The sequence below is a fragment of the Salvelinus namaycush genome, chromosome 21, assembly GCF_016432855.1.
Source record: "Salvelinus namaycush isolate Seneca chromosome 21, SaNama_1.0, whole genome shotgun sequence".
Classification (NCBI taxonomy): Eukaryota; Metazoa; Chordata; class Actinopteri; order Salmoniformes; family Salmonidae; genus Salvelinus; species Salvelinus namaycush.
In genome coordinates this window covers 30,501,123-30,520,058 of record NC_052327.1, presented here as the reverse complement: position 1 = coordinate 30,520,058, position 18,936 = coordinate 30,501,123, and the positions used below count along the sequence as shown (strand labels likewise).

The 18,936-nt window shown below is 42.2% G+C and overlaps 1 protein-coding gene across 1 annotated transcript; it reads right to left on the bottom strand.

Moving 5' to 3' along the window:
• Positions 1 to 435: 435 nt before the first annotated feature.
• Positions 436 to 18,637, bottom strand: LOC120066293. Its single transcript, XM_039017575.1, has 20 exons — positions 18,413 to 18,637; positions 18,194 to 18,304; positions 17,884 to 18,012; positions 17,668 to 17,799; positions 17,161 to 17,221; positions 16,861 to 16,979; positions 16,603 to 16,731; positions 15,872 to 16,024; positions 15,588 to 15,719; positions 15,308 to 15,433; positions 15,040 to 15,182; positions 12,383 to 12,775; positions 11,661 to 12,109; positions 11,458 to 11,528; positions 9,762 to 10,127; positions 9,532 to 9,651; positions 2,119 to 2,198; positions 1,852 to 1,896; positions 1,070 to 1,225; positions 436 to 923 (listed from the first exon to the last, which is right to left on the bottom strand). Exons 1-20 carry the CDS (start codon positions 18,447 to 18,449, stop codon positions 882 to 884), a joined length of 2,994 nt encoding a protein of 997 aa, XP_038873503.1. The 5' UTR covers positions 18,450 to 18,637; the 3' UTR covers positions 436 to 881.
• Between the last annotated feature and the right edge of the window lie 299 nt (positions 18,638 to 18,936).

Genomic DNA, 18,936 nt, shown 5'->3' with positions numbered 1-18,936 from the left:
CATTTGCAAACGGTCAGTTCCGTCAAAAGTATGAGCTCCTGCTGTTGTTTTCCCAATGAGAACACAATCCCTGTATCCAAATCCAGACTCATAAATACATCAAGATACACTATTCAATGTCTGTCGGCCGTAGGCCACTGCAAATCAAATATATCTTTCACATGTATTTTTTTCTCCCACGTTTCATGCATGTTTAAACCATTCACACCCATGCATTGCATAAAAAGTGTCTTAGATATTGGAGTTTAATATTAAGCTATAGAAAGCATTTCCCCTTAAGGGACAAACAAACTCTCTAGAAGTAGAAAAAGCTGTTTTTAACCTCAAGTCAGTAAATGAACATCCTCATTGTTAATTCCCTGGAGCCTTGAGGGTCCCTGAATGAAAAAAGCATGGCGTGAGATTATCAGACAGTGACTGACACACATCACTGCATACAGACGCCCTTCTGTTTAATTCAATACAAACAACTTCAGGGGATGACGAGTGAACAACCATTTCAGTCTCAATCCATACATTAACAAAGAACAAGATAAATTATGAAATCGTCAAGTGCAAATCATTACACGAATCATTTCCATTTTTCTATTCCAAACAATATTCCAACTACTTCAAATAGGCAGTAAAATACTGCTGTGTAAAAAAACAAGGTTGAGAAATACAGAACAGATCCTTCATTAATCCTCCATGACCATGAAATTAACATATTTCTAATATTACTAAATTAAATATAAAATTATGTATTTTATTTACAGTAGTACAGCATAGTAATTAATTTCAAACTGGGGACTAAATTATAGTATTTAAACTATTATTGAATATTACATTAAAGTATTTCAAATATATGACTGTGATTTATGTACAATATACAATGTGTTCTTCTAGGATCTCATGGAGTCTGAATCCATACCCTGGGCTTTAGCCTGTAGGGAGAGAATGAGAGAGGGAACAAAATGGAGAACAAGACCCAGAAAATGACAGAGAGCGGGGTCAGTTGAATACTCACCAACTGAAATTGAAGTCAGTGACATACATACATTTTTGTAAAACCATTGTTGATGCCTATCACCTGCAGGCGTTTGTATTTCTTGGCCAGGTCAACGTTGGTGCGTCCCGGCTGGAACGGATAGGCCCAAAGGATGGAGTTCCAGGATGGACCAAACCGCTCTATACCTCGACACAGATAACTCTCCTCCTCACGGCTGAAGTTCCTCCTCTCCCTCCTCTGTAGACAGATAGAGGCCGCTGAAGACAGACCTGGCTCTCAAGAGCAGACATGCTATGTGCACACTGCCCACAAAATGTGGAAACTGAGCAGCACTTCCTAACCTCCTGCCAAATGTATGACCATATTAGAGACACATATTTCCCTCAGATTACAGACCCACAAAGAATTTGAAAACAAATACAATTTTGATAAACTCCCATATCTATTGGGTGAAATACCAGTGTGCAATCACAGCAGCACGATTTGTCACCCGTTTCCACAAAAGGGCAACCAGTGAACAAACACCATTGTAAATACAACCAATATTTGTTTATTTATTTTCCCTTTTGTACTTGAATGATTTACACATCATTACAACGCTGTATATATACAAAATATGACATTTGACATGTCGTTATTCTTTTGTAAGTGTAATGTTTACTGTTCATTTTTTATTGTTTATTTCACTTTTGTTTATTATCCATTTCACTTGCTTTGGCAATATAAACATGTTTCCTATAAAGCCCCTTAAACTGAAATTGAATTGAGAGGGGGTGTCAATGTACAAGGAGTGTAAGAGAATGCAGGGTAAAGAACAGTAAGAGAGAGAGACAGAGAGGACATGAGACAAAACACAAACACACCTCATTGGTCATCACCCTCTTTTCCTTGGTTTTGGAACTGCTCTGCTGCAAGACAGAGGACACATGACACACAGACCTCTGGATAACATTCCCCTACTACACACACACTGGCATAGTGGTCTCTGCTGCTATATTGCCTGGTTACTAGAACACTGGTTGTTCTATACAATCCATCCACTATAGATTAACCTCCAATTCAACACTCACTTCTACAGAGACATCTGGATACATTCACAAACTCCCGACATACACTCATCTCTCTCTTACAGTCAAAGATGGGTTTCCCATAGACAGAGTCTTCTGCTGATCATCGATGACACCATCTTCCCCATTATGTGTTCTTCTGTCTGTGTATGTGTGTGTGTGTGTGAGAGAAAAAAAGAGGGAGACAGTAAGCAAAGAACAGATGTGTCAAGCCTCATTGTGGACAGAGACCAACAGCTCTCAGAGCTCATTGAGGTAAACAGAGACACAATCAAATAAAGAGAAAATACAATCTCTCACTCTTTCTTCTTCATTGGAAGTGACATTAGTTCATCAGTCAGGCCTAATACAGCTGCCTGCTACCAGAACAATAAAACACAGAAGAGATTCACTGACCAGAGAGGGAGAAAGGGAGAAATAAGGATAAATGGAGCATGAGAGAGAGGAGCAGGGTCATATTGGAAAGATCAAGATGGTGAAAGAAAAGAGAAAAGCAAGAGAGAAAAACAGAAAGAGAGGGAAAGTGGGTTAGAGAGCGAAAGAAACAAACCTACAGACAAAGAAAGATAGTGTAGTATTTCAGACAAAGTGAAGGAGTAAACGTGCTCAAAAAGAGAAGAGTAAATCTGTGAACTATGAATCAACACACACAGCAGCTTAGAGGTGGACACTGCTACACGATTAGAGCGCTATAACAGAGTGTAAACTAGCTAGTGTTGTACAACTGTACTGGTATAGAACAGTGTAAACTAGCTAGTGTTGTGTTATACAGCTGTAGAGGTCGGTAAAAGAGAGAGGTCAGTAACAGAGTTGACTAGCTATCAGCCAGTGTGAGAACATTTCTCTGTGCTACAAGGAATACACTGGAGACCAGGAAACCCACGAAAAAAAACACACACATTCAATTCGCATATTAGTTGTAACTTCATAGCAGCCTGTTACCAGCATCTAACTTAAAGGGTAAATCCACTCATTAGTCCACTGTTGATACAGTCCCAAAATGTTTTGCATGTAAGCAGACAATTTTCTAAATATTGGACTTTCAAGAAGCAAAGTGTCACTGGCCACATCAACCAACCAGCCATGGAGGTACATCACTCGCTGTGGATGTCGACGAAGGCGTCCCTGGCAACAAGGGTCTCCATGGAGATGTTGAGCCCGGAACTGACACAGACCAGAAACAGCTTTGCCGCCCTGGATCCAGAGGTTCCGGCACCTTCGTCCGTGGTGGCTTGCCAATCAAGATCGGATCCGGAGGTACCTGCGTCTTCATCCTCGGCTCTGTCTCCCTCTCCAGTGGCTTCTACCTCGGGTTCAGATCCTAGGAGCTCCCAGCCTCACTAGACCATGAGGCTGCCTGAGAGACCGGCCCATTCAACATCACCAACTGTCATCATAGGCAGCTCTATGATGAGAAACATCTCGGTCCCCAAGGCAAAAGCCCTGTGCTACCCAGGAGCACGAGTACAGGACATAACAAGGCTGCTTCTGACTGTTCTCCCACAGATGTCGGGAGCTGACACTGTCGTAGTCCATGTGGGGTCAAACGACATCAGGAGGGCTAGCTCGGAACATTTGAAAATGGATTTTAAAAGAACTGATTTTAGCATTAAAAGACTCCAAAAACGCCCAATAATTTCAGGTCCAGTACCATCGTTGTGAAAGATTTAGCAGACTGCTGGCATTACACATCTGGCTAAAATACTACTGTAGCTCTGCTGAAGTCACTTGTACTGATAACTTTGACACCTTCTGGAAACAGAAGATATTCTACAGGAATGACAGTCCATCCAAATCATCTTGGCTCCTGGACTCTGTCCATGCATTTCAAGGATGCGTTGAAACAATGACTGGTAAATGATCCAGGACCAGCTCAGTTAATCCCTACCATTGTGACAATGAGTCGTCATAATGCTGCATAAAATGTACATGATCTTAGGGGCGTTGGCAAACACAAGTAATTTCATTGATGTACCCCTAATTGCAACGAATACATCTGTTTATCCTACAGCTATTGTAAGCAGTAATCATGAGCCTATAAACCAGAGATACACTGTTAGCACTGAGGCGGTGTGCATCTCACCCTGCACTATCAGCTCCAATGTAAATAACATGAGTAAGTCTACCTCTGATGAGCTTCCCAGTAAAGCATTAAAAACAATCAAGCAACCCAGAAAAGTACTAAAAATAGCCCATATTAACATTTGTAGCCTAAGAAACAAGGTCCATGAAGTCAATAACTTGCTTGTAACAGATTACATTCATATTCTGACTATCTCTGAAACTCATTTAGATAATACCTTTGATGATACAGTGGTAGTAAAACCACATTCCTGTAAAGATTAGAGACGATCTAATGTTAAATACTGTTGAAGTAATCTGGCTACAGGTTCATCTGCCTCACCTAAAGCCCATTCTGGTGGGAAGCTGCTATAGACCACCAAGTGCTAACAGTCAGTATCTGGATAACGTGTGAAATGGTTGATAATGTATGTGATATCAACAGAGACGTATATTTTCTGGGTGATTTAAATATTGACTGGCTATCATTAAGCTGCCCACTCAGGAAAAAAGTTCAAACTGGAACCAGTGCTTGCAACCTGGATCAGGTTGTCAGTCAACCTACCAGGGTAGTTATAAACAGCACAGGAATTAAATCATCAACATGTATTGATCACATTTTTACTAACGCTGCAGATATTTGCTTTAAAGCAGTATCCATAACCATCAGATGTAGTTATCACAATATAATAGCCATATCTAGGAAAACCAAAGTTCCAAAGGCTGGGCCTAATATAGTGTATTAGAGGTGATACAATACGTTTTGTAGTGATTCATATGTTGATGATGTTAAGAATATTTGCTGGTCTGTGGTGTATAATGAGGACCAACCAGACGCTGCACTTGACGCATTTATGAAACTACTTATTCCAGTTACTAATAAGCACGCACCCATTAAGAAAATGACGGTAAAAACTTAAATCCCCGTGGAATGATGAGGAATGAAAAAATTGTATGGTTGAGAGGGATGAGGCAAAAGGTATGGCAATTAAGTCTGGCAGCCCAACTGATTGGCAAACGTACTGCAAATTAAGAAATCATGTGACTAAACTAAATAAAAAGAAACTACACTATGAAACAAAGATAAATAATATAAAGAATGATAGTAAAAAGCACCTTTAAAAAAAGCACCTTAAATTACATTTTGGGAAAAAAGCCAACTCGACTCCATCATTAATTGAATCAGATAGCTCATTTATCACAAAACCCACTGATATTGCAAACTACTTTAATTACTTTTTTCATTGGCAAGATAAGCAAACTTAGGGATGACATGCCAGCAACAAACGCTGACACTACACATCCAAGTATATCGGACCAAATTATGAAAGACAAGAATTGTACTTTTGAATTCCGTAAAGTCAGTGTGGAAGAGGTGAAAAAATGGTTGTCCATCAACAATGACAAGCCACCAGGGTCTGACAATCTAGATGGAAAATTACTGATAATAGCAGATGATATTGCCACTCCTATTTGCCATATCTTCAATTTAAGCCTACTAGAGAACGTCCCTCAGGCCCGAAGGGAAGCTAAAGTCATTCCGCTACCCAAGAATAGTAAATCCCCCTTTACTGGCTCAAATAGCCGACCAATCAGCCTGTTACCAACCCTTAGTAAACTTCTGGAAAAAATTGTGTTTGACTAGATACAATGCTATTTTACAGTAAACAAATTGACAACAAACTTTCAGCATGCTTATAGGGAAGGACACTCAACAAGCACAGCACTTACACAAATTACTGATGATTGGCTGAGAGGAATTGATGATAAAATGATTGTGGGGGCTGTCTTGTTAGACTTCAGTGCAGCTTTTGACATTATTGATCATAGTCTACTGCTGGAAAAATGTATGTGTTATGGCTTTACACCCCCTGCTATATTGTGGATAAAGAGTTACTTGTCTAACAGAACACAGAGGGTGTTCTTTAATGGAAGCCTATCAACTATAATCCAGTTAGAACCAGGAATTCCCCAGGTTAGCTGTTTAGGCACCTTGCTTTTTTCAATTTTTACTAAAGACATGCCATTGACTTTGAGTAAAGCCAGAGTTTCTATATATGCGGATGACTCAACACTATACACGTCAGCTACTACACCGACTGAAATGACTGCAACACTCAACAAAGAGCTACAGTTAGTTTCAGAGTGGGTGGAAAGGAATAAGTTTGCCCTAAATATTTCTAAAACTAAAAGCTTTGTATTTGGAACAAAACAGTCACTAAACCCTAAACCTCAACTAAATCTTGTAATAAATAATATGGAAATAGAGCAAGTTGAGATGACTAAACTGCTTGGAGTAACACTAGACTGTAAACTGTCATGGTCAAAACATATTGATGCAGTATTGACGCAGTAGTAGCTAAGATGGGGAGAAGTCTATCTATAATAAAGCAATGCTCTGCCTTCTTAACAACACTATCAACAAGGCAGGTCCTACAGGCCCTAGTTTTGTCACACCTTGACTACTGTTCAGTCGTGTGGTCAGGTGCCACAAAAAAGGACTTATAAGGAACCCAAACCGGCTGCGCCATCGTGCATAAATTTATTCCCCCCCCCCCACACCAAACGCGATCACGACACGCAGGTTAAAATATCAAAACAAACTCTGAACCAATGACATTCATTTGGGGATAGGTCGAAAAGCATTAAACATGTATGGCAATTTAGCTAGTTAGCTTGCACTTGCTAGCTAATGTTAATTTGTCCTATTTAGCTAGCTTGCTGTTTCTAGCTAATTTGTCCTGGGATATGAACATTGAGTTGTTATTTTACCTGAAATGCACAAGGACCTCTACTCCGACAATTAATCCACACATAAAACGGTCAACCGAATCATTTCTAGTCATCTCTCCTCCTTCCAGGCTTTTTCATCGTTTAACTTATATGGTGATCCATCGAAACTTTCATTGTATTACCACGACTACCGGCAAAACAGTTCGTCTTTCAATCACCCACGTGGGTATAACCAATGAGGAGATGGCACGTGGGTACCTGCTTCTATAAACCAATGAGGAGATGGGAGAGGCAGGACTTGCAGCGCGATCTGCGTCAGAAATAGGAATGAGTTCTATTTTAGCCCTTGGCGTCGTAGACACTCGTTTGCGCGCGCGAGCAGTGTGGGTGCAATAATTGAATAACATGGATTTCTACATTTATTTTGCGACGCTCGCTCACGCGACGTGTCCGGTCTGGTCAGCATGTTAGGAAAATTGCAATTGGCTCAGAACAGGGCAGCACGGCTGGCCCTTGGATGTACTCAGAGAGCTAATATTAATAATATGCATGTCAATCTCTCCTGGCTGAAAGTTAAGGAGAGATTGACTTCAACACTACTTTTATTTATGAGAGGTATTGACTAGAGGTCTACCGATTATGATTTTAAGGCCGATACCGATTACTGGAGGACCAAAAAAAAGCCAATACCGATTAAATCGGACGATCACTTATTTTAACTTGATATAATACATAAATAAAATCTATTTTGTCTCAAATAAATAATGAAGCATGTTCAATTTGGTTTAAATAAATGCAAAAACAGTTTTGGAGAAGAAAGTAAAAGTGCAATATGTGCCATGTAAGAAAGCTAACGTTTAAGTTCCTTGCTCAGAACATATGAAAGCTGGTGGTTCCTTTTAACATGAGTCTTCAATATTCCCAGTTAAGAAGTTTTAGGTTGTAGTTATTATAGGAATTATAGGACTATTTCTCTCTATACCATTTGTATTTCATATAACTTTGACTATTGGATGTTCTTATAGGCACTATAGTATTGCCAGCCTAATCTCGGGAGTTGATAAATCATAAACAGCGCTGTGCTTCAAGCATTGCGAAGAGCTGCTGGCAAACGCAGAAAGTGCTGTTTGAATGAATGCTTACGAGCCTGCTGCTGCCTACCACCGCTCAGTCAGACCACTCTATCAAATAGCAAATCATAGACTTAATTATAATATAATAAACACACAGAAATACGAGCCTTAGGTCATTAATATGGTCAAATCCGGAAACCATCATTTCGAAAACTAAACTTTTATTCTTTCAGTGAAATACGGAACCGTTACGTATTTTATCGAAAGGGTGGCAACCCTAAGTCTAAATATTGCTGTTACATTGCACAACCTTCAAAGTTATGTCATAATTATGTAAAATTCTAGCAAATTAATTACGGTCTTTGTTAGGAAGAAATGGTCTTCATACAGTTCGCAACGAGCCAGGCGGCCCAAACTGCTGCATATACCCTTACTCTGCTTGCACTGGAATGCAATAAGTTTCCCTAGTTAATATTGCCTGCTAACATTCATTTATTTTATCTAAATATGCAGGTTTAAAAAAATATACTTGTATATTGATTTTAAGAAAGGCATTGATGTTTATGGTTAGGTACATCGGTGCAACGATAGTGATTGTTTTCACGAATGCACTTTTGTTAAATCACCCGTTTGGCAAAGTAAGCTGTGATTCGATGATAAATTAACAGGCACCGCATTGATTATATGCAACGCAGGACAAGCTAGTTAAACTAGTAATATCATCAACCATGTGTAGTTAACTAGTGATTATGTTAAGATTGATTGTTTTTTACAAGATAAGTTTAATGCTATCTAGCAACTTACACGAGTGCAGCAAGGAGCCAAGGTAACAGGTGGTCAGCCTGCCACGCAGTCTCCCCGTGGATTGCAACGTAATAGGCGATAATCGGCATCCAAAAATGCTGATTACCGATTGTTATGAAAATTTGAAAATCGGCCCTAATTAATCGGTCGACCTCTAGTATTGACACTACTAGTGGCAGCTAGTAGTGACACTACTAGTACCCAGCTCAGACCCCCATGCATACCCCACAAGACATGCCACAAGAGGTCTCTTCACAGTCCCCAAGTCCAGAACAGACTATGGGAGGCACACAGTATTACATAGAGCCATGACTACATAGAACTGTATTCCACATCAAGTAACTGACGCAAGCAGTAAAATTAGATTTAAAAAAACAGATTAAAACACACCTTATGGAACAGCGGGAACTGTGAAGCAACACAAACATTGGAACAGACACATGCATACACACACACGATAACATACGCATTATACATACACATGGATTTAGTCATGTAGATATGTGGAAGTGGTGGAGTAGGGGCCTGAGGGCACACAGTGTGTTGTGAAATCTGTAAATGTATTGTAATGTTTTAAAATTGTATAAACTGCCTTAATTTTGCTGGACCCCAGGAAGAGTAGCTGCTGCTTTGGCAGCAGATAATGGGGATCCATAATAAATAAAAATACAAATGATGATGATGCCACACACACACACACACCCACACACACACAGATGATACATGAGAAACGATACGGTTATCTCATTATTGGCTGGGTAAAATAAAGGCTAACGTGTTGTCATGGTGTCTGAACATACTGTACCTCCTCTCTCCTGCCCCCTGCTGGTCACAGAGGATAGGCTCTTCATCAGACCTTTACGCAAAGGATTCCGAGTGATACCTTCACATGGACCACAGTTCTTAAGGGGAGTGAGACTCACATCTGAGAGAGAAAACAGGGGGGGGAGCGAGAGAACTATATAATATATTATTGTTTTTCACAGAAAAGACAGAGGGGATATGTAAATATTTTGTTGAGATGTTGAATCTTACGGTTGTGATCAGTGTTGCGTTGTCCGCTGTTGGTTGAGAAGCTCCTCAGGAGGGTTCCTTTACAGACAGGAGTCAGACTGGCCTCTGTTACAACAGGACACAAATCCCAATTCAAATCACATCGGTGTGTGGGTGTGTTCAGCACTTCAGGAATCTTATCTCTGCAGTGATCCCAGACGCTCTGTGTCCCTCGCTCTGTCTCTCTCTGTCCCGTTGTGTGTATTTCTCTCCTCCTGCGTATATCTCGGAGGTGCTGTGTGTAGCTGTGTGTGGCTTTCTGCAGTACCAGGTGCAGGTCACAGCTGTGGGGACAGTTCCTTTGGAGGACAGGGAACGATCGGCTGGTCACCAAACCGAACACACAGCCTGGGGAGAAGGAAACAGCTGGGTGAACACGGTTTTGCTAAGAGACAGTTAAGCTTTTTTCAGAGCGATAGATGAATAGATACACTACATGAACAAAAGTATGTAGACAGCTGCTTGTCGAACATCTCATTCCAAAATCATGGGCATTAATATGGAGTTGTTCCCCCCTTCTATAACAGCCTCCACCCTTCTGGGACGGCTTTCCACTAGATGTTGGAACATTGCTGCGGGGACTTGCTTCCATTCAGCCACAAGAGCATTAGTGAGGTCGGGCACTGATGTTGGGTGATTAGGCCTGGCTCGCAGTCGGTGTTCCAATTCATCCAAAAGGTGTTCAATGGGGTTGAAGTCAGGGCTTTGTGCAGGCCAAGTTCTTCCACACTGATCTCGACAAACAATTTCTGTATGGACCTCGCTTTGAGCCTGGGGACAGTGTCATGCTGAAACAGGAAAGAGCCATCCCCAAACTGTTGCCACAAAGTTGTAAGCACAGAATTGTCTAGAATGCTGTAGAGCTAAGATTTCCCTTCGATGGAACTATGGGGCCTAGCCCGAACCATGAAAAACAAGCCCAGACCATTATTCCTCCTCCACCAAACTTTACAGTTGGCACGATTAGGGCAGGTAGTGTTGTACTGGCATCCGCCAAACCCCGATTCATCTGTTGGACTTCCAGATGGTGAAGTGTGATTCATCACTCCAGAGAAAGCGTTTTCAATGCTCCAGAGTCCAATGGCGGCGAGCTTTACACCACTCCAGCCGACACTTGGCATTGCGCATGGTGATCTTAGGTTTGTGTGCGGCTGGTCGGCCATGGAAACCCATTTCATAAAAGCTCTCGATGAACAGTTCTTGTGCTGACGTTGCTTCCAGACGCAGTGACGAACTCGGTAGGTAGTATTGCAAATGATGACAGATTTATATGCTACACGCTTCAGCAATCTGCGGTCCCGTTCTGTGAGCTTGCGTGGCCTACCACTTCGCGGCTGAGCCGTTGTTGCTCCTAGACATTTCCATTTCACAATAACAGGACTTACAGTTGACCGGGGAAGCTCTAGCAGGGCAGAAATTTGACGAACTGACTTGTTGGAAAGGTGGCATCCTATGACGGTGCCACGTTGAAAGTCACTGAGCTCTTCAGTAAGCCCATTCTACTGCCAATGTTTGTCTATGGAGATCGCTTGGCTGTGTGCTCGATTTTATACACCTGTCAGCAACGGGTGTGGCTGAAACAGCCAAATACACAAATTACAAGGGGTGTCCGCATATTTTTGTATACATAGTGTAGACAGTTTTGCATTTTCACTTTATCCCATTGACATTTTTGTACCTTCATCATCCAACGGTTTCTTCTGCCTGCTCATTCCTGGCTTGCCTGGAGCTGGGCACTTGAACACTTGGCTAAACCACACACCATGAGGGAGAGAAGAACGGTACACAGAATAACATTTCTTACATAACATCAACATGAAACACTTCACAAGAATCATGTTTCAATAAATACAGCATTTGCATATAGTCCAGAGTGCTGACCTGTGTGTGTGTGTCTGGGAGTGTCCTTCTAGTAGACTGGAGGAGGAAGGGACCAGTGTTCCTGTCCCCAGACATACAGAACACCTCTCATCCTCTCCATCACGGGGCTGCCCAGGGACACTAGCTATACCAGGTCCAGCATAGCCCACGGCTGACACAGACTGTGTGTGAGCCTGCTCTCTCATAGCAAGGTGCTTGTCTCTGCGGTTCTCGGTCTGTGTGTGTGATGCTGTGTTTTTACCTTTCTCTGTGAGTGTGTTTGTGTAGAGAGGATAAGTATTTATCTTAGCTGCCAAGCCCCTGTCCTTCTCTGGTTGTGTGTTTCCAAGTGTGTACACGTGCAGTGTGGTGTGCCTTTGTATGTGTGTTCTCTTCTCCCTCTCTCTGCTGCTGTGGCTGGGTTTCTGAGGCTCCTCACTGGTTTGGAATATCTGTCTCCTTACACGCTTCTGATCAAAACACACACACACACACACCTTGACACTTAACTTACTATAAAAAACCCAAGAGAGTCAGTGGGCTTGGAGAGCCTAGTACAGTGTCTGTAAAATAGATTGGTCCTGTCCAGAAACAACATATCAGAGGGCAAGGTGGAGCTACCATATTGCTTATTATACCTATCCAATTCCTTCAGATTGACATGACGTCCCCTAGAGGGTAGGGGTTGTTTCTGGACAGGACCATTGTGTGTGGAGTGGACCAGAGCTGTGTTAGACCCGCACCGTTAGGTCCTGCCCTCTGTTTGTGGGTTGATTCTCCTCTAGGACTCTATGGTGTAGATCCTCTCTCTCTCCATCTCCACCCCTCCCCACTAGAACCGACCGGACTGGGGTGTGTTCACAGGACATCCCCCTCTCTTCTCCTCTTTTCTCTTCTCCTCCTCCCTCCTCTCTTCTCTCTTGACCCCAACTCTCTACTCCTCTCCAACGCTCCTCTCTTTCCTCACACCTTCTGCCTCCATTCCACTCCTGGTATGGTAAAGAGGTGTGGTGAGGGGGTAGGGATAAGGATGGGGGTAGAGGTAGGGGTAAGAGTAGCTCCTTCCTCCCCCATTCTGCAGGTTTCTGTTGGTCTGGGGGGTTTGGTTCAACCCCCTCCCACTCCTCCTCCGCTCCCTGTTCAACAACCCCAACACACACACAAAGGCTTGCTGTTTAAGGGGTGTGCATGTGGATGAGTGAGTGAGTAAGTTAGTGGGAGTGAGAGTATGCATGCCTGTATGTGGAGAAGTGTGATGTTTGCAGTGCCTTTGTAAAGCTTGATATATATGCGTGTGTGTGTGAGCGTTGAATATTTTCCTGGTATTTTACAAATGTTCCATCCCGAGAATCAATCACTTTTCTCCCATATAAACTGGTATTTCTTGCCAAAACCGGCAGTGTCATTCCAAAGCATATTAATAGGTCTATGTCTGGATTTGATTAGAGCTTTGATCTAAAATGCAACCCTGATGCTACCTGAGCCATGCATTAAAAACATTTAATGAGCCCTACATCAAAAATAGCCCAAATGATTGCGCTATTATCCAATACATATAGCCTATTACATAGGCTACTGCACATACACTAGACAGAAAAACATAAAAGCCCATAGATGTAGCTAGCTATATGCTCTCTTGGTTAAATAAATTAAACAAGCTCATGTAGGCTAATCTTTTTGAGTGTGAACTGTATTACTGCACTGTAATATACTGTATTAGATGGACACACATTGTTCAAACCAATGATAAAACAGGGAGAGAACATGCAATTCTGGTGCAGCACATGCGGCCTACAAAGTTACAAGTATAGGCTAGAGAATTTGATTTTGAAATATAAATAGGGCCTATAACAATTATATAATTAGTAGGCTGACACATGTATACTTTTCATAATACAGTAGTTACCCTAATGTTATTAGCATACCTCTATCGTGGCTTAATTTCTTCCTAGCTTTCAACAGTTAAATGAAATAAGTTTTGTTGTCCTGATCTTCATAATTTTAATGACATCGTTGAATAATATAGGACTAGAATAAGATGCAGAAGGCTTTCACTTCTCTTCACGAAAATGTAAGTTATTATTTTTATTTGTTTGATTGAATGGTTATGGGTCTGAATAAATAACCGCTATAGCCTACCGCCATCACGCGTTTGCTCTTCTTTCAAACTACCTGTGAGTTCTATTGGCTGCTGTATTTAACATTCAGCAAACAAGAGCTTGCATCCCTCTTCAAATAGTCTATTGGTATAAGAAATGCAAAAAAATGATGTCCAGAACGCTATTCTAGTCTAGATTTTCCTGCATGGGAGAAGCCAGTAGAGCACAGGTGTGTTTGTATTGCACAAGAGACAGAGGCTATAAGTTAGAAGCTTATTATGCATAACCCATCATTAATTAGCTAAATATAAGGCTAATACTGCATTGAATGTATTACCTGAAAGAGGTAGGCTAGGACATCTATATATAGGGCTATATATCAATGTATGTTTTTTATTTTATTGAACCTTTATTTAATAACTAGGCAAGTCAGTTAAGAACAAAATCTTATTGACAATGACAGCCTACCAAACTGGGTGGTTCTAGCCCTGAATGCTGAATGGCTGAAAGCTGTGGTATATCAGACCGTATATCACGTGTATAACAAAACATTTATTTTTAATGCTCTAATTATGTTGGTAACCAGTTTATAATAGCAATAAGGCACCTCGGGTGTTTGTGATATATGCCAATATACCTTGGCTAAGGGCTGTATCCAGGCACTCTGCGTTGCGTTGTGCATAAGAACAGCCCTTAGCCGTGGTAAATTGGCCATATACCACACCCCCTGGTGCCTTATTGGTTAACTAGAACATGATTATCTATTTTGGATATAATTTTAATGGAGTTAATGGAGAGAAAGAGAGTGCTTGGGCATGCACTGATTTAAAGCAACGATATTCGAGTGACTCTGCAGCTGCAACAAAAGTATTTACAATTAAAAAATAAGGTGACCCCCGAAGGACAGATGGAGATGGTAAATTAGATGCGCATTTGTTCTTTATATTACTGTAGCATAGGCTATGCTGCAGCAAATGTAGGCCTACAGCACCTGTCACAAGAAAAAAAGTTACCATGATGAGATGATAGTTCTACATGCATTGTGAACTGCGCTCCATACTGAGACGCGCTGTCTGACCCCACCCTGAGCGTTGATGATTCATCATGCAGAGGCCGTAAAGAAGACAGATTTAGACATTGCATATAATTTAACAGTTCCATTTCATGCCATTCATATAAATAATTTATTGTAATTTACCAGTTTCTCGCAGTTATTTATCCCTGGAAAAGAGAATGGTTTTGGGCGGTAAATCCCGGTACCCGGGTTCCCGCCATGTATATGTGTGTGTGGTGTAATATACCTGAGCCTGTTGTCTCTCCAGCTGGTTGATCCTGTGCAGTATGTCTCGTGCTGACCTCCAGTACCCCTCCATGTCCACAGGGGGCTCTAGCTCCGCAGTCTGACCCTGAGACTCCCCATGGACCGCACCACGCAGAAACACAGCTGGGAGGACAGGGAGAAGGATGAGAGGAAAGACAATGCTATGGACGTTATGAAATGGGTAGACTCACTTCAACACTGACATTTGACGTCTGCATACAGGTTTGTGTGTGTGTGTGTGTACTCACTAGCCTGTTTGCAGGTCTGCAGTATGAAGGTAGCAGCCTTCCTGAGCTCTTCGCTGGTAGACTCAGTCAGTAGAGTGATGATGAGGGACAGACCTCCACACTGTAAGAACTGAGACCGGTGCTCCTCTAGAGGAGAGAATTGAATTAAATAAATACTGTAGTTATCACAGTTATTACTGTGCAGTTATTACTGTTGTAATAACTTAATGTTTTCTTTGGAATTGTAAGATGTGTTATCATCATTATTTGATGCAAATAAATCTGTGTGTCCCAGCCATACCAGAGGCCTCAGTGCAGTGTCCCAGGGTGAGTATGACAATGAGCCTGTCTTGGGGCTCCAGGCTGGGGCTGGACAGCAGGGAGTGGAGCTGAGGAACCAAACCATAACCTGCCAGACCTGACGCCAACACAGCTACGCACAGTAGGGGGAGAGAGGAGAAAATGGACAGGTTACCTAAGGAGAGCTGGTTTACATGGCTGTATGAGAGTGAGTGAGTGAGTTCTACATCGCCCTAGCGGTAGGGGAGATGGGTTGATTTGGGATTCAGGGAGTGAGTCACTCACGGTTGTCAATGATGCAGGCTGACAGGGTCTTGGTCATGATGACAGACAGCTGACAGGCCAATGGGCTGTGGGCGGCATCAGAGGCTAAGCGAATCAGAGTGAGTGTCAGATTTCCGAGCCCGCCGACTGTGGAAAAACTATCCTGAGCACAATCTGTGAGAGGGGTCGAGATAGATAGTGGGAGACACAGAGATAGGAGACGAATACATAATAATGAGTGTTCAACAGATAAACCAAAAGCGTCCTCTACACTGTAGCCTCTACAGACTAAAGGCTTGCATCCATCCTTCCTTAACATCAGGGAGAGAAAGAGATATAAACCTTCATTTGAACAGTTACCAAACCGCTCTAGGACACTAATCTCTACAGACTGAAGGTCTGCATCCATCCTTCCTTAACATCAGGGAGAGAAAGAGATATAAACCTTCATTTGAACAGTTACCAAAACGCTCTAGGACACTAATCTCTACAGACTGAAGGTCTGCATCTATCTTTAAGATCTTTGCCTGGCCGTCATAGAAATAAAAACAACACCACACTTATAAAACTACTCGGATTACAATTACAAACCGTCCATTGCAAAAGCAACCTAAGTATTCTGTGTGTGACAAAACAACTCAAGAAAATCAGTTAAAAAGGCTAACATACCTTTTCAATCACAAGATACTGATACATACGTAAGTAACTGACTCTAAACATTAGTGTCAGTATATCATCCCTGTTTTACTCACGGTTGTTGGCGACAGTCATAGATATAAAGGAGCAGATGGGCTGAACCATCTCTGTGTAGGGGTGAGAGAGCTGCTGCAGCCAGCCCTTGACCAGGGGGAAGGCTGACACACACATACGCTGGCTCTCCTCTAGGGAAAGAACATTTTTCTTCATCCACCAAGTTACACACATGCATGCATAACCACCCTTGTTTATTTAATGTACAGCTGCATAGAACACTGTACAAGGACACAAATACACAGACACACACACGTTACCATTCTGGGGGTTGTTGACACAGCCACAGAGAGCACTGGACACAGAGGTCCAGAGTTGGAACAGCTGAGTGACGTTAGCAGGTCTCACTGTGGCCTCGCCAGAGAGAGGGAAACTAGTCCTGGGGAGAGAAACAAACATCAATCAACCTGAATTGGAGTTGTCCTGTACAGCTTTACTTTAATACAATGTAATCAGCAGCTCACCTCTTGACCATGCAGGTCTTGGTTGTAAAAGATAATTAGTTGTCTATTTCAACCCATGTCTGCCAGAAACCCAGTGTGGTGCATTTCAGTGTTTACCTGAACAAGTCCAGCAGGATATCCAGACAGCCCGAGGTCTGAGCGAACGTCTGGCCAGACCCTGAAGCAGCACACACACAATTAACCACATTTGTACGTACAATATATATAGCCTAGTGCTTTTCACATTAACATCAATAAAGCCTTGTTCACACTGGAGGTTTTGAAGTGACTCAAATCCTTCTTTTTTTTGCATATCCAAATCTATTATTTTTCCTGCAAAACTGATTTGAGCATTAAGCCCTGCAGTGTGAACAGGGCTTAGGTGCTTCACAGTAACCCAGCTTAGACTTCAAAAATCAAGCACTAGTACAGTGGCAAGGAAAAACTCCCTGGAAGGTAGAAATATTGAGAGGCACTAGACTGGGGAGCCCCATCCTCCTCTGGCTGTACCAGGTAAAACACCTGCCTGTCATGACAATCACCCCCTGTCCGAAATCAACTCTCAACCCTCAACCCCAGCAGGACCAAAGAAACCCAAAGTCATTTTTTCCTGTCTGCTCTTACTGTTGTTGGCGACGAGGACAGAGAGCAGGTAGACAGCTACTCTCCTCTGGGTCAGTGGGCTGTCCTGCTGCATCAGACACTCTGCCAGATCACTGAATGTCTCCCTCCTACACAGGGCCTGCTTACAGTACACTGCACATACACACAGCGTGTTTACAATACACGTACGTCAGCATCAGAGAGAAACTGCTTAAAGTACACTACCAACACACATACCATTGGCCTCTGCCAGCATTCCCAGTGTGAATTGAGCAGTCTCCCTGACCTCTGAGTGAGCACTGGATTTAGAGAGGTTGTGCACAAACACCACTCCTCCCATCTCTCTGAAGAAGTCCACATTCTCTTCTGAAACAGAGAGAATCAGTGACATTACATAACTATTAGTGATTCATTTGTCTATTAAATCGATCTACAGAAGATTTGCTGTTTGTGTGGGCGTGTGTGTGTGTGTGTGTGTGTGTGTGTGTGTGTGTGTGTGTGTGTGTGTGTGTGTGTGTGTGTGTGTGTGTGTGTGTGTGTGAGACACCTCTCTGTTGACAGATGGAGTAGATGGTGAAAAGAGCTTGTTTCTGTGAAGCAGGACATTTCATCTGGTACTTCAGACACTCCAGCAACAAACTCAGATCTGTCTTTGTGGCTGTAAAGTAGAAAAACAAATTTAAAAAAGACAAACCAAACAAATAAATGAACAAAAACATAAAGTAGTGTCATGTGTAACATATAAAAGTCCAGCAATAATACTCACCATTATGTTTGCTTATGCTGGAAACATACATTTCCATCTTCAATGGATTGAGCTGCCAGGGTGGGACATGGATATGTTTCAAGAAATAAAGACTAGCTAGGACTGTAGGACAGATGTTGTTACCAAAGAAATATAGGCTGTATTAATCTGTGCTGTTGCTGTAACTAGCTAGCTAGCAAGAAAGTACGATCAAAGAGGTTTAGAAACTCTGTGGGATGGTGCTTTCAAAACAACTGGGAAGTCGAAAAAAAATAAACGAGGTAAAATCATGACGTCAGTGATCTTTAGGTCGGAAACTCCGAGCTCTCGAAAGAGGCCCGAGTTGCAGACTTGGACTTCCAAGTTGAATGACCATTCAAAACGCGGTTTCCCTCACTCTCATTTCCCAGTTGTATTTGAGGCCGGATATGTTATGAACGCGGTAGTAGTCACAGATTGTTGCCACCACCTGAGCTAGCTAACGTTAGCTATCTGCTACTAGATGTGTCACGACTCTCATGAGCGTCCTTGCACAAAAACAGCTA

Excerpts from the sequence above, each read along its gene's own strand:
- LOC120066293 (XM_039017575.1), bottom strand. The coding sequence starts at position 18,449 with ATGGAAATGTATGTTTCCAGCATAAGCAAACATAATG. Across the intron at positions 17,222-17,667 it reads TGTCCTCGTCGCCAACAACA|GGTCTGGCCAGACGTTCGCT; the intron begins GTAAGAGCAGAC and ends GTGCTGCTTCAG. Across the intron at positions 1,897-2,118 it reads TGGGAAACCCATCTTTGACT|CAGAGCAGTTCCAAAACCAA; the intron begins GTAAGAGAGAGA and ends TCTGTCTTGCAG.